Source organism: Saccoglossus kowalevskii, chromosome 3 (assembly GCF_978046115.1).
Source record: "Saccoglossus kowalevskii chromosome 3, keSacKowa6.1, whole genome shotgun sequence".
In the NCBI taxonomy this organism is placed as follows: domain Eukaryota; kingdom Metazoa; phylum Hemichordata; class Enteropneusta; family Harrimaniidae; genus Saccoglossus; species Saccoglossus kowalevskii.
Window position 1 is genome coordinate 32,563,618 of NC_140643.1, and position 16,501 is coordinate 32,580,118.

The following is a 16,501-nucleotide window of genomic DNA, read 5'->3' on the forward strand; positions in this document are numbered from 1 at the left end:
ACAGCTCAGCTGCAGAAAAGTTTATAATACTATGACAGAACCCCACACCCTCCCGGTGGCTTTCGTTGCGTATGGAAGTTATTTTCACGAGTGATGCGGTGTATCCTGCGGCCGTACTTTCACGAGCGAAGCTTAAATCACCGTACAATATGTCTCTGACCTTTTTCTGGTTTGCGTAGGTAACGAGTGAGGGTTTGGTATTTATACTTCTGTGATGGGTATTGTTGTAAGAACGTACCATGTCATCTAATACAGGCAGAAACATTTTTCCCTTGATGGTTCTGTTGTATCTCTCCACAATGCTGGCTTTAGTCTCATTGCCTGTAGTAAAGAACTTAATGTCTTTGCTCTTGAGGTAGTTTTGAAAAAGTCTGTTGGTGAATTCAGTTCCTCTGTCCGTGTGCAAAACGTCGGGGCGATGCCCCTTTTCGAGTATTTTCCGAAATGCCTCGACCAAACTCGCCCCTCTTTTGTCTTTCAGAGGTACGACGAAAGCATATTTTGAAAAAACGTTGATACACATCAATAAGAACTTGTATCCTCTGTTGTATCTGGATATCGAGGAGAGATCGCATAGATCAGCCTCTCACTGCTTGTCCACTTGGAAAAACACCACCCTCCTTCTTTTAAAGGACCGTCTAGAGGGTTTGTGCATAGTATATGTATCCTGTTTACTCAACCACTTCTTCACGTCTGACTTGGTTATCTTTTTTCCTCTCTTTGTTTTTTTTACGGCAGCGTAAAGGGAATTCAAACCCCCGTAACTTCCAGGACTTTGAACATCGTAAAACAGTTCGTCTAGGGTGTGGTTATTTCACATGCGCAGAGGCAGTGGATACATTCGATAAACGAAAGCAAAGCGGGACAGCGTGGATCCATCACGACCGACTGCACCAAAGTGAGATTGAGGGGGTGCGACAAGGTTCTATTTAATATGTTACCCACATGTGTCGAGGATGAATGGGAGTGGAAACCACATGGGGTCCACGTCTCTGCAGAACTCTCCCCTTGAGTGTGTTGGTATGCATGTAAGACTACCGATCTGTATTGCCAACAAGATCTTGAGGAACATTTGACATTTTCATAACTTCATAGCAAATTCTCTCCAACCTGTGGGGGTGAAATTCTTCCTTTTACGCAAGAAATCATTGACTAAATCGATGGCGTGCGTGCCTGGCATGGATTGTCCATCAATAAGTAATTCACTGTTTTCACCCAAGTCGACCCGTTGGTTCTGTTTAACTTTCTGAAATAGAAGTTTTGCTTTTCTCTGCATGCTCTTGGGAACATTTGTAAGACTTTGGATGTAATTTGATCTGGCACACCATCTTTGTTGGGTTGAAATTCCCGATCAGCTACAGCGACAGCACTGGGTAATTGCTGCGTAATGGAGATTGGAATCGGTTCCCGCAACAACAAGTACTTGTGTAGAACTTGTTGGTACAGTTTGACTTTTTCGTCTTCAGGCAGCTCTTCCATTTGCGTTATGTCGTTCATGTCTCTATCCAGCGAAGTCATTGATTTCACCACAGGTCTCGTCATTTGAGCATTCTGGCTTTGGATGGTAAATAATAGCTCAGCAGGGACTAAAGCCATCTTCTTCACGGATTCCATCTATTTAAGACCGTGTAGGGGAGGGAGTATGCTCGAAATTAAGGAAGCAATCAAGGCGGCCAGGAAACCCCCTTTCTGAACCAGAATTTTTCTTTTTCTTGACTGGAGTTTTCTTATTGGACAGTGCTTGAAGATGTTTCACGTACTACGCCAATTTTCTTCTCTGACTAGGTGATAGCTGGACGTTCCCTTTCAACACATTGAGCGAGCATTCGCACAGACACTGTATCAAGTCACTAGAGGCTCCATCAATTATCCCCTTTTGTTGTTTCGAGTTGGCCTTGTGCAATACGGAGAGAAAATCAGCGTTCTTTCTCATACGGGATGACATGGTGAAATGACTGACGATGAAAGACTGTCTTTTTTTTATACCTTTCTCACGTACACTATCGGTACTTGAGATGAAAGTATGTTCGTTCGAATGCGTACTTTTTCAGGGATGTCTGGCATCAAATCCACGAGGAGGTATCCGTGATGTTCTTGGGTGGCATCAGTGAATGCCTCCTGAAGAAACTTAATGTTTCTGGGGTACATTTGCTTTGCCAGAACGTTGACTTGTGATGTGTCCCTTGGATTTTTAAACAGGAAAATGTAGTGCGTGTTGAGACTGATGATTTTCGATTGCCTGCCCTGATGAAAGAGATTTTACAAAATCAGTATCACGGATAAATTTCGATGGTGAGATCCCTTCGTGAAGAACTGGGCGATTTGTTTATCGTTACCCGTTTCTGTCAACAGATCATCTATCACCAACAAGTTTCTTTTAACCGGGTCGATTATACTACCAATATCTGGAGGTATCCCTTCGATAAAGCGAATTCGAGGCATTGTCTTCATCATTTCCAAATAGGCTGGCTGAAACTCGCCGTAGCACCAATAGATAACGTCTGGTGGTGGAGATCTGACGCTGTCACATTGTTCTAATATCTGTTTGACTAAAAACGTCCCAGACTGCGTGGGTCCGCACACGAGAGAGGTAAATGGGTGTTTCAATCTTGCATCCATGACGATATAATAGGACCTCGCTCGTTATCGCGTCTCTTTTTACGTTCTTCAATGTACTTTTTCAATATCCAGTTTAAAACAAAATAAGGCAGTGTACATAAGCCAGAATAGATGAGTTTTAGAACCATGTCCGATTTGGTAGAGCCCATGCCAATGTGATTGGTCAAGGTTCAAATGGATGAATGATGGGTGACCAACGATCTAGCTTCTATTTATATATTTTTTTGTTTTTGTTTTTAGAAGCCGTATGGGAGGGTACAGTAATCATCTTGTATCACCCGTTTGTCATACACTAAACTGTACATTTTAACTTCTTCTCTATTGAATATTCTATCTCCCTTGTGCGTTATTTTTCGAGGGTCTTTTTGTAGAGGACCGCTTGTTTTCCGAACGAGTTGATTCATGGAGTCAAAATTAATTTCCAGTTGATTTTTGTAATTGAGGGTGAACACTCTCACTTTACACACCGTTTGGTTCCCACTTTTGTTCAGTTTGTGTAGTCGGTACGCGTAATTCTTCGGTCCTCCCGATACGAAATGTGTGATGTAATTATCCGTCAGAGTTATTTATCTCGTCAAATCTCCGAGATAATCACCCGTCGGTGGATCCCATTCTCCAGCTCGCTGGATGTAAATAATGGAATCTGTGTCAAAGTACAAGACTCTACTACCTAATTTCTCCAGAACACTGTAGAGTTTAAGTCGGGCATAGCTCGTCGTCATGGCAGCCAGTACAACGTTCGTATTGGGTGCTTCAGTAATGTAGTCTTCTTTATCGCAGTGCTGGACAAGAACCATTTCGTCAGAGACAAAAGAAAGATCTGTGACGTCCTTTGTACTATCCATCAACATTTCCAACAGTTTGCCGGGCGTTTCAACATACGTGCTCTGTCCAAAGTTTGATCTCTGTCCCAGCTTTTCCCCCAGAACGAGTTGAGATTTAGCTTGGCGAGAGCTCTGAGGCCTGGATTGGTGGTTATCTTGCTTCTGTCCAAGACGATACCTTCTTTTTCGTGGTACCTTTGGATGTACATGATTCAGTCTTCCTCGGTGTGACACCACTCTGGAAAACCGGAAGACTCTTGTTTAATTTTCAGAAACATGTTGATGTACTCGGTGAACAACCCTCCTTCTCCAGTCTCGGCGTTGTATGTTGCCGACTCATTGTAATCCCAAACTTTGTATACCTTGGTGATGCGATACCCTACTTCTTCTGCCTTTTCCAATTCCGGAGTGCACCAAACACCAGTCAGCTGGCGTTCATTGACACCATGATGACATTCGTCTTGATTCAATGTTTCCGCGCATTTGGAACAGAGTGGGAACATCAGTTTGATGTTCACCCTGAAAGGTAGAACTGGTATATACAATCTCCTCGGAGGTAAAACGTCGCACTTGATAATACCGAAATAGTCTGTGGGTTTGGCAATAAAGTCTTTAGTTATGACTGTCGGGTGGCGAACTGGATATCGCGACGTCTTATTGATGTACAGGTAGAGTCTGCAAAAGTCAACATATTCTATCTTTTCGCCTTCCTTGACCTCGTAATACAGACGCAGGGCATTGGTACGACCCCCGAGAAAAGCCTCCCTGCCTCTGATAGGATTTGAGATATCTAAGCTTCCGACAAACCTCTCGACTTTGTGATTGTTCTTCATCAGGTTTTTGAAATTGCATTCCCACATGGTGACTAGCGAGTATCCTTTCGATTTCAACCACTCTTCCCTCACCAGTAGCCTTTCGTGGAGGGATGTCATACTGAGTTCATTCTTGCGATTCGTCTAATTCCTTCTGGGAAAACACTTTGGGCAACCATGGAAGTAACAACCGTAGTACTCATACAAGGTTTCCGTAGAAGCATCATATTCGTCTACGTAATAAGGTCCAATTTTCATCTCCCTTCTGGAATTACGAACATGTTGAATATGCGTGTTATTGACGTGTGCCTCGTATTCCATCCATCTTATAGCATCTGCGGATTGATTCTGGGCGCTGAGTTACCCTTTCTCAGGCACAACCCCTATTGTGTCAGATGTCAGGAAATTCTTTCGAAATATGACGTTGCACACGGAAGCGATCGTGATGCAATGGCTGAAGGGGTCAACTTTGGTGAGATCCATCATCATCGATCTAAATGCCAAACAACACTCCTCGAGTATGCGCACGTCGCTTCGACAGCACTTGAGTAGTTCTTTATGTAAATCATAAACAGAGTTCTTTTCTACTTCTCCATTGTACCATGTGTAGAATGTCTTTCTAGTCGCCTCCTTCATACCATCTGGGTCAAAATAATGAGCCCCGGGTATCGGTCCTCTGTAATTGTCTCCAGTGGTTCTCGGAAACAGGTGAGGAAAAAACCCCTTGTGTAACTTGTCTATGCAGAAGGTCTTAGGAAGTTTAGATAGAGCCATGGGCAGGAAATTCAAGCTATCAATGAATTTGATATCTGCACGACGGATTCCCACAACTCAAACACCCAGTCGGACACATGTGATCATAACAGTTAGAATAAGACTTGTCACATCGAGTGCAATAGTAGTCCTTTCCCAGAAAACCAGTCATTTTTGTGATGACATTGTAGTGTTTATCTTTCAGAAACAGATATATATGTCTTTGGAACCTTCTGCGGCATCGCCCACAAAGATGATGGAGTCAAAATGATCGTGCGACAATACGTGTATTCTGAAATCGGTTAACATGCTCTGGAATTTTTTAATCTCTTCGATGCCACATGGTCCATGTTCAACTCCGGCCTTCTGTAAAAGTTCTCTAGCTTGGACGGTTTGCATAGAGTAGTTCGCCGTTTTTTTCCTCTTTATAGAATCCCACACCGATGGTTGATTTTCGTCTTTTGTGGCGTGTGCCATGGCAACCACGATCGCTCTTGCGCAACACATCTGGTCATCAGAAACGATTTCAATGACAAATTTGGAATTTCTCAACCTGTCTGCGATCTTCGTATCAAACTGTCGCTTCCTCCCTCGTGTTTTGCCGGCACCAAGGGGCATTTCAACAGATACCGTCCTGATGGTGATGTTTTCCTCGAGGGATATATCTTGGTAAAATTGTAGAATCCTCTCCACTTTGGACATCACCTTGTTGACATTCATGTCCTCAACCGGTATAAATGGTAGCCAAATTTCGTTGTTCAAGTTGGGTACGTTTATGGAAATGCGAATTTGGTCACGTCCGTCAAGGTCAGAGGTGACCAGCTCGAGCAGTTGATGAAAAGTAGCGTGTAATACGCTATGCACTTCATTGAACGTATTGGCATTTGGATGCGAAACTTTTATGACCCAGTCCGTTCCACTCACCTTAAACTTTTTGACAAAACGTTTTCTCTTACTGACAAGATTGAAATTAATCTTGTCGGTGATATTCTCGTCACTATCATCCCTGTCAGTATCACTGTAATAAAATTCAAATTAAATAAATAATTAAATAAATAAATAAATAAATAAATACACAAATATATTAACAAATAAATAAATAAATAAATAAATAAATAAATAAATAAATAAATAAATAAATAAATAAATAAATAAATAAATAAACATACCTTACATGGTCTTTACGACCCCCACGTTGATATCCCGAGGTAGATGGACGGTTAACAGGCCCTATTGGACTTGGAGGGTGGGTAGGCATGTTCATTTCTCCATATATAGAGTACAAACTTTTCTTAGAGGACTTGGGTGTTGCAAATCCAGTACTTGTAGAACTATAAAAACAAACAACAACAACAACAAAGATTAAAGAAAAAGAAGAAAAACAAATTTCAACTTACCTCACGTTTTTTTTGTTTTATTTTTTACCAAGTATACTTATGTTACATGTGAGTCGGAACCAGATTTAATAAGACATTTCAACTTCTGATTGAAATCTGGAGTAGCTATACTGCTGGATGGAGACCATGAACTATGTAAAAAAAAATACAACATCGTATAAATAAATAAATAAATAAATAAATAAATAAATAAATAAATAAAAGAAAAAAATAAAAGAAAAAAATAAAAGAAAATAAATAAATAAATAAATAAATAAATAAATAAATAAATAAATAAATAAATAAATAAATAAATAAATAAATAAATAAATAAACCCTATCTTTCGTAGGTGATTTCTAAGGTGTGTCGTCTTCACTGAAAAAAATAAGAGTTATATTATTTTTATTATTCATATTGTTTACTAATTTTCACATGCATATCGAACAAATTATTCATATAGTATTCGAGTACACACCTGCTTATAAAACCATATTCATGTCCTAGGTCTGACAAAGTTTGAAGCTGTGAATTGCTTTCCCTGTAAATTCAAAAAGTTAAAAAACATGTTTTATTCTGTTTTATTTTTCCTCACATAAAATTGGAAAATGGTTAATAAATAAATAAATAAATCAGTTACCCTTCATCTGAATTGTCGCTTTCTTCTGTTTGTCTGAAAATGACAAGAGTTTTGAATCAGCTACAACTTTGTGGTCAGTTCAAAAAAAAAACTTACTTAGACATAAAGGGCGTGCATTCATACTCTGATTAAAAAACAAAAGATTTTTACAAGCTAAGGTTGGAAAATAACGTTGCTATGTTCAAACATGTTGGCGGGTAATGCTATACAATATGTTGAGCTTCATGACAAAATAAAAGGTCAAGTCTAGTGAAAAGACACCCTAACTAATTGGGATAACACTGCACATAATCATAGTTTTAAAGCTGGGTGGTATGCTCGATGATTGAGTCCAATCATTGATTCGCTATGTCAGGGCATTCTTTGCGAATGACCATGGTATGACATCATTTGAAAATATTGTAGTATTCGTTTTTAGTAAAAAAGTCTTTATTATTATACATTTTCTACCTACTCAGACTTTCTATTTTCTGTGCCAATTTATAACAATGTCTCTCATAGCATAAAAAGATAAGTATTCTTTAAAGACGCAAAGGCTCATTGGTAGACGCTTCCTTAGTGGTTTCAACTAAAAGTTATTTCAAAAAACAAAAAACTCACATATCCCGAATTATTGGGTAGTGTTTACAACATGAAAACAAAAAAGTAAAAATGAATCCCTTACCTTATATTATCTGTGGATGCCATTTCATTCCGTGTAACGAGTGTGGTTCGTTTAGACATACTGACTAAGCTATGAAGTCACTGGGATAAATACGCTCCAACGATTTGTGTTTTTGATAGCAGGCCTGACACCTCAAATGCCTTAGATAGCGGACATTCACAATCCCCTCCTGGATCCAGAGACAGATGTGAATCTGTTTATTTTACTATAAACATCTGTGTGTCTGTGTGGTCTATTTGTGTGATAAAATTGGATCATGAGGACACAGGTCTGACACCCATCGCTCAACACCTTAGCGAACTCAGCATTGATTTTCCCCTGGATTCATGAACAGGACATGTGTGTGTCTGTTTGTGTGATAAAATTGGATTATGACGACATAGGTCTGACACTCATCGCTCAACACCTTAGCGAACTCGACATTGATTTCCCCCCTGGATTCATGAATTGTTTCTGAATGGGAGAAACCTGTTTATTTTACGATAAACATGTGTGTGTGTGTGTAATGAATCTATAAATATATTTGACTTGGTTGGGAAAAATGTGAACATGATGTAAACATCCGGGGCAACAGAAATGGGAATTTTTTAACACGACGCGTGGGTATTGCAATAATTTTATCACTGACTAGCGTACTAGCGACATGGCTTCAAATCAGCTCAACACCTATCTCAATGATTTCTCAGGCAGTCTCCTACAGGACGCGACTTCTCCCATGTATGATCATACTCCTGGTATGTCTACTCCAGCTACAGCACAGCCCGTTGTTTCTGAAAATTCAACTCGCCGTATTAAACGGCGCAAAGTCACGAATGCGCTGCCTACACCTAAATCATCTGACAGTGGTACAATGCGTCCATCAGCTCGTGACGACTATGTAACACGTCCATCACCCGCATGCCCCCGGAGAGGTGAGGAAATTTTTACATATCTGCTATGTCCTGTCAAAAATTTGTTTGTCACGGTAAATACTTTTCGCAGACAAACTTATGTACATATTCGCGAGCACTATAACGGTCACCCAATGAAGCGCGGTGTGTCCTTAAGGATGAACCAGTTCAGAGTATTGAATGACATTATGCCGCAAATCAATCGTGCTGTCAGGTATGTTCGTTTTCATTTCAAAAATCCAAATATTCATTGCTCATTTTCCTCAACTCCTAATGTTATATAATTTAGTCCAGAGTGGACGCGACTAAGTGCAATTTTATATACTAATATTTTATATTTAATTATTCACTGGGTTTTAATTTTGCTTATTTCGCTGACTGGAAAATGTAAAATGGAAATGTGCTAAATTGAAACCCAGTGAATATATAAAAATTAGCATAGAACACTTTATCTAAACGATAAAACCGTGAATTTAAAACCCACTGAATATGCCTGAAATGGTAAATCAGTGAAATTTAAAGCCAGTGAAAATTAGTCCTTTACAGTATTTTTGTATTTTTTCACTTGTTTCAAAGAAAATCGTCGCTGAATTCGTTTGTAGACAAGTTCGCAATATCATTCAAGCCAATTGACTCGGATGTGAAATAGAGCATCCGTCACAACGCCAACATTTGTGTTTATCTTATGGATTCGCCGATAAAAATAGCCAGATCAATGAAATCCGCTTTTTTATTGACCCAGCTTTATCTGAAATTAATAGTGGTAAAATTGCCACGTGTTATGACACATTTCAACGCATTCACTCAGATTTGGTTGGAAAATTTTCCAAGCGATAGACACGTATTCTGTTTCGACGGTATAAATCTAACCCTGAAATGTGTTTAGTTTCCTGTGAAATTACGCTATCAACTTGTGAAATGGATTCCCAACTTTTTGACATTATACAACATCATATATAGAATAAGAATGTCAATCATACTTTATCAATCATTCTCTGTAGTACAGTGAAAGACACTCGGTGAGTTTCTACTGACCCCTAACCCTATTTGCTGCGCAGATGTCGAGGGGAACCTATGAAGTCAATAGCCGACTCTTTTACGCGTGATAGACATTTGAACGACCTCTATGTGAACAGATATATCGAAAACTTTATGTATATATATATATATATATATATATATATTATTTCTCTTTTTTTCTTTTTATCACAGATGAGCGATTCTGATTAGAAAAAAAAGTGTGTATTGACTTTTTGATGTTACTCGTTTTTTCTTGTTTTTATTATAATCGAATACTTATCCGCTTTTAAAAATGTATACTTTATATACTTAAAATGTCATTTTTTATTCTTATATTACTCAGTTTTTAATCCATTCTTTTTGATTATTTACTCAAACAAAAAACAAACAAAAAATGTATACTCTATATATATTCTATATCTCAATTACTCAGTTTTTAATCCATTCTTTTCGATTATTTACTCAAACAAAAAACAAAAAAACAAAACAAAAACAAATGTATACTTTATATATATTCTATATCTCAATTACTCAGTTTTTAATCCATTCTTTTTGATTATTTACTCAAAAAAACCCCCCAAAAAATGTATATTCCATGTCACTGATCTTAGTAGTTTTACCCTTCTTTGTGTAATAAACTCCCTTATTTTTCAAAATGACGTGTATTTATTAGCCTGTGTGTGTGTGTTTGTGTGTGAGCGCCCTCTATGATACATTCTGAAAAATCTTTTGTGACGTCCATGCTCGTCCAATTAAAAATAAAATTAAAAAAATCCAATTAAGAAATAATTTTAAAAAAATTATGGTAATTTATGCAAATGTATTCACGATGATCTGGACACGACCTCCTATTCACATCTATTTTATGTATGCAAATGTATTCACAATATCCCATTGTGACGTTATTCTCATTCAAATGAACCCCTTTGCGGCCATGGTCCTCATTTATGCTAATTTATGCACGAATTCCCATTGTGACGTCATTATTTATGCTCATCTATGCACGGGCACACATTGTGACGTCATCCATCCCCGTATGACATCATCGCATCCGAGTGTGAACAGCGCCCTCATGGTCGTCCCTATCCTCGGGGCGGACATCCGGGCATTTTCTACCGCCTGGCAACCCTCGCGGTGAAAACAAAGACCAAAAACTCGCAGAAAACGGTACTTTGCGATGGTTGATGAGAGTCCCCTGAACAGTGTAACAAGATTAGCCCTACGTGTGTAACATATATGAATTTGGTTGTTTCGGGATTACTTCAAAGTTGAGTTTGTGTTGTTTTCTCGAGTTTTCACCGGCTCCACCAGCATTCCACAGCAGCGCGCACAAAGCCCATAGAAATACGTGGTACAGTGGTGCGCGTCTTAGCAACGTAGAACGTCCGTGACATAGCTCCGCCCCCGAGGATAGTCCATCCTAAACTATTTCCATACCTGGTCAAATGTTGGCGCAAACCATGGATATGTTAATTAAGCATCAAAGAATATTGAATTCACTTCACACTTTTTAGCATCTCCATTTGACATAGTCAGCTGTCGTGTATTATATACTTCACCAGCGGATATCTTCTAACTGCTAAGAAAATCACAGAACTCGTAACTCGTTTTTTTTTTCTGTCACATCTCGTACTTTATAGCAAATACGTGTTGAAACACTTGATGTCGTTACTCTTTACTACCTTCTTAAAGAAAATACGTAATCTTGATTGATCCAATTGTAATTGATGCAAAATTTCCACGGATTTCCAGCATCAGAAAATATGCACAGAATTCTGTTAGTAAATCGCACTGTGTAGAAAGACATTTCGCCAGACATGTACCCGCAGAAAATGAAATATGACTCATCATCAATGTTGTGCGTGTAAATTGCAAAAACCGATTTGCTGCACAAATGTTTGTCTTCACATTTAGTTCCACACCCTTCCCTGTCGACTTACATTTGGTGCCACACCTTTCCCTGTTGACTTACATTTAGTGCCACACCCTTCCCTGTCGTCCTACTGTTATATATTCAGCTTGGCAAAATTTGAAAAATCAATATTTTTGCGCAAAGTGGAATTCCCTAAATTATCGTAGATATGACGCTGGAATTACGTAGAAATAATGTGTCAAGCTATTCTTCAAATTAATATTCACCATGCGATGCTTTCGCTTTCGTTTCAGTCGTCAGGGGTATGGGTCTGTCCATTATCTCAGGGGTAACTCGCTATCCAGCATTCACAGGGTCTGCCTAGCATTTCGGGCATGCAAGCGATATGATTGAGAATTTGGCACACAGATCGAAAGACACGATTTGTTCATGTATTTCACACCCACCCTTTATCATTTTCAGGGGGAGACTGGATTTATGCATACCAAACTTGCATGACGACCAATCACTGACAAATAATAATCAAACTGTTCTGTTTAGACCCACCGTCTCCACTTACAAACAGAACAGTGCTCATCTGTCTGGCTTGGCAATGTTTATGCATGTTTTATATCTATTTTTATATACTAATAGTTTATGCTTATTTATTTTTGTTCGTAGTAGTAGATGATTATGAATCATGTATTATTAGGTTAGTCTGGTGTCGCCGACATGGATCCCATGTACATTTATACTGGCTAGGCCATTTTGATGACACTGACATGGATCCCATGTACATTTGTACTGGCTAGCCCATTTTGGTGACACTGACATTGGATCCCATGTACATTTGTACTGGCTAGCCCATTCTGGTGACACTGACATTGGATCCCATGTACATTTGTACTGGCTAGCCCATTCTGGTGACACTGACATTGGATCCCATGTACATTTGTACTGGCTAGCCCATTTTGGTGACACTGACATTGGATCCCATGTACATTTGTACTGGCTAGCCCATTTTGATGACACTATCATGGATCCCATGTACATTTGTACTGGCTAGCTCATTTTGGTGACACTGACATGGATCCCATGTACATTTGTACTGGCTAGCCCATTTTGGTGACACTGACATGGATCACATGTACATTTGTACTGGCTAGCCCATTTTGGTGACACTGACATGGATCCCATGTACATTTGTACTGGCTCGCCCATTTTGATGACACTGACATGGATCCCATGTACATTTGTACTGGCCAGCCCATTTTGGTGACACTGACATGGATCCCATGTACATTTGTACTGGCTAGCCCATTTTGGTGTGTTGTTAAATCTTGTACAATCGTTCTCATTGTTGTGAAAATAAAAAAGTTTAAAAATTAATTATTTATATTATAGTTATTTAAATTCTATAGTTTGATTTCATTTTCAAATGCTTTTACTAAACATTAATAAACTATTAAATTGGAATTGAAAGATTTTCGCCAAAATGTGAACATGAAGACAATTTTAAACAAATTTGCAAATATAGCAAACCTTTCGAATTTCTTCTTATTTTGTTAACTCACACATTACAGAAATTCGTGTTTACTGAATTGCATTTCACTGAATCATTTTCATAATATACCTACGCAGTCTCAAAATAATTTGGCAAACTTACAACTTTTGATACAAGTGATATGACGCGATAACCGGGATTTCCCTAATTAAAATGTAAAATTGTCAATGTATGGGATATTAGTTGGTTAGAATGTATCACGTGGTACACAATGACGTAATGTCTGATTCCATGGGTATTACGATCTGGTCACTGTTTCTTGGAATTAATACTCACATTCACTACAAAAACGCTAGTTTTCAATTTGGACATTCAGACAAAATCAAACCTTGCTTCAATCATGGCAGACGACAGAACCACGGTTTGTAATTTTGTCTTTTTATTTTGTTCAGTTTAGATTTTTACAATTCGTAAACATTTCAAATTCATATTCAAAAATCAATTAGAGAATAGTTTCCGCATCTATTTCATTAGTATTTCAAACTATTAGTTCTGAGTTGTAACTGGACCAACTAGATTTCAGGACTGTGTGGCCGTCTTCCTATCATACTGTCGCAAAAGCCCTGCAAAGACAATTTCATGAGTTAGCCTGACTTCAACAAAGCCCATTCCAGCGATTACTGGCACCTGCGGACCTTACATCGTACAATATCTCCCGAAGTCGCATATCACAGTGATTTAATTTCAGCCAATGCGTTTACATGCCCAGTGATTGGGGAGGGTGCTGCGAAGGATCGACCCATTTATTGTGTTTATACCCCAGTTATGAATTGTTATCAGTCTGATTCAACACGTGACGATCGGTTTCATCAAGTTCTAATTCCAACTAGACATCATTTTATCCTTTCGCGCGTTGTGTCCCGTATCTCGAACATGCTTTGCCAAAAAGAGGACACAAGATAATTATTGATTATTTAATCAATGCTGGTCCAGATATCCCAGAGAATTTCATGGTTTTGTTGTACCTGGACGGTTAGACAAGGAGCCATGCACATAACACGTGCGCCATTTCGATCACTATAGTAACATTACCCTGCAAAACATAGTTTTTACTGAAGTCTGACATTAATAAATAGTTCGGATGTCACATACGTTCCATTTTTTCCAGTTTTTGACTCCCGTGTGCGAAGCACAAAAGGGAGTCTTTGCAGTTACCCTGTCTGTATGTATGTATGTATGTATGTATGTATGTATGTATGTATGTACATGTACTGAGAAGAGTTCCTGCAAAAATCGTTTCTTTTGCGCTTTAGCTGCACGTTTGACTTTAAATCTGTGAACTACCATATCCGTGAACATTCACCGAACATTCTGGTACGTTTTTGGAGTTTACAGATAATTTATTGACGTATAGTCGTGTTTTATCTCGTGGACCTTTTCAGGTCCGCGAACAGCTGATTTCCAATATGGCGGCCGCCATGTTGTCTTCTGATAATGGTGATAATCTGTTTACTGGATTAACACCTAATCACGGGATCAAATGCGAAGCTCTTTATGGTGTGGACATTGAAGCTTATGTACAGGCAATTGCAAACACGCTTGCACCACAAAATATTATTGCTGCAGCTCGAGTAAGTAGCAGAGTCATTGTTTTTCTTGACACCGTGAAAGCAGTTGAAAAGGTGTGCTCTACTGGTTTTGCTATTGGGCATTCTAGTGTATATGTGGAGCCCCTGGTTAAGCCAGCAACAAAAGTTGTGTTATCGGGAGTTCCTCCGTTTCTACCGAATGATTTACTGAAAACTGAACTGTCACATTATGGTCGCACTGTTAGTGCTATCAGGTCAATCCCTTTGGGCTGCAAGCAACCGACATTGAAACATGTTAAATCTTTTCGCCGACAAGTATTCATGATCTGCAATGATGGTGAACTCGATGGCGTAATCAATGTGCCATATGGGGGACAGATCTACCGTATATATTTATCAACTGATGAGGTTACATGTTATAGATGCAACACAAAAGGTCACATTAAACGAAATTGTAAAGACAACTCAAGAACAAAACAAACTTCAACAGTTGACAGCCAGATTGCAGTGGAAAGTAATGAAAACGCAAATGAATCACATGATACTAATAAGGACAATGTTTTAATACCCACGGATCATTTAGTGGATACAGAAGAAAATAAAAACCAGTCACAATGTAACGATGTAAATCAATCACTAGAAATGAACACTATTGAAATTGAAAACAACTCGATTGCCACACTTCCAGGGAAAGACAAAAGACTTGACGTGTGCATAGACGATTGTAATGCTAATGAAGATACTAAAAATAACGCCAATACTGACAACATAACTGTACCCATGGTAACTGCAACAGGTGTGCCAACTAGTGAAACAGATATTGCTGAGACTGATAACTCCACACTAACTGGAACAACTAACGACAAAGAGATGGTAGAAGCCTGCCCTTCGTTCTCAATGCCGCCGGGATTTAAATGTTCATTTACTGTCACCAGTGACGCAAATGAGGATACAAGTACAACTAAACAAGGTATTGTGCCAGTTAGAGTTGCAACAAAGGCAAAGGTACGAACGCCACCCGTGTTTTCACTACCCAGTACCATTTCATGCTCTTCATTCGCATTTTCTAACAACACAAAACGTACATCAAACGTTTCGGAAGTTTTTAATACAAAAAACACTGTTCCTGCCGATATTTCAGACGATGGAGATGACATAGAATCTATGTCTTCTGATATATCAAACGTATCCTACATTACAAATGATGAAAATACAATTGAAAATGAAAGGCTATTATCAACTGAATCACTAAAGAACTTCCTAGAAGACTCCTTCCACTCGAAACGAATTATTGAACACGCAATTGAATTTTGCCCTGACTTGAAACTTCTAATTAGATCGCTAACATGTCTACGCAAAAGTACGGAAACTAACAGTAAGAATAAGTTACGAATTCAAAGAATTACATCGAAGCTTAACAAACATTATATCGAGGCGTGTAAAAGTCGGGGAAAACAGAGTGCAGAAAGCACCAATGAAGAAATTCAAAAAACATTACACTAGACGTGGACACAATTTTAAATAAAAATGAACAGTAATGAACTGAAAACGAAATTAAATAACTGATTGATTACTACTCTGTTATTATATACGTTATGTATTATAAGTTATATATATTTGAAATCATTTATATATCATTTACATATCACGCTCGAGACATTGTACATATATATTATTTGTATTTTTCATTTTAATTGCATTGTACATTATCAATTATAGTTTTGTCCTTACCTGTACTGGTTGGAAACCACTTATTCAATTAATTATTTGTTTACTTATGTATTACCATTAATATGCAATAGTTATGTAAATATTTCATAGTACCAGATCTTATAACTCGAGAATAAATACAATATCATGTATGTATGTATGTATGTATGTACATGTACATGTACTGAGAAGAGCTCCTACAAAAATTGTTTCTTTCGCGCTTTTGCTGCACCTTTGGATTCAAATCTGT

At 38.4% G+C, this 16,501-nt stretch overlaps 1 protein-coding gene across 1 annotated transcript; it reads right to left on the bottom strand.

The window, feature by feature from the left end:
- Positions 1–3,185: 3,185 nt before the first annotated feature.
- LOC146747835 (uncharacterized) lies at positions 3,186–4,375 on the bottom strand. The gene is made up of 2 exons (XM_085497455.1): positions 3,732–4,375; positions 3,186–3,681 (listed from the first exon to the last, which is right to left on the bottom strand). The coding sequence occupies exons 1-2, from the start codon at positions 4,373–4,375 to the stop codon at positions 3,186–3,188; spliced, it is 1,140 nt and encodes a 379-aa protein (XP_085353581.1).
- Positions 4,376–16,501: the final 12,126 nt, after the last annotated feature.

Excerpts from the sequence above, each read along its gene's own strand:
- LOC146747835 (XM_085497455.1), bottom strand. The coding sequence starts at position 4,375 with ATGACATCCCTCCACGAAAGGCTACTGGTGAGGGAAGAGTGGTTGAAA. Across the intron at positions 3,682-3,731 it reads GAAGGAGGGTTGTTCACCGA|AGTGGTGTCACACCGAGGAA; the intron begins GTACATCAACAT and ends CCGGTTTTCCAG.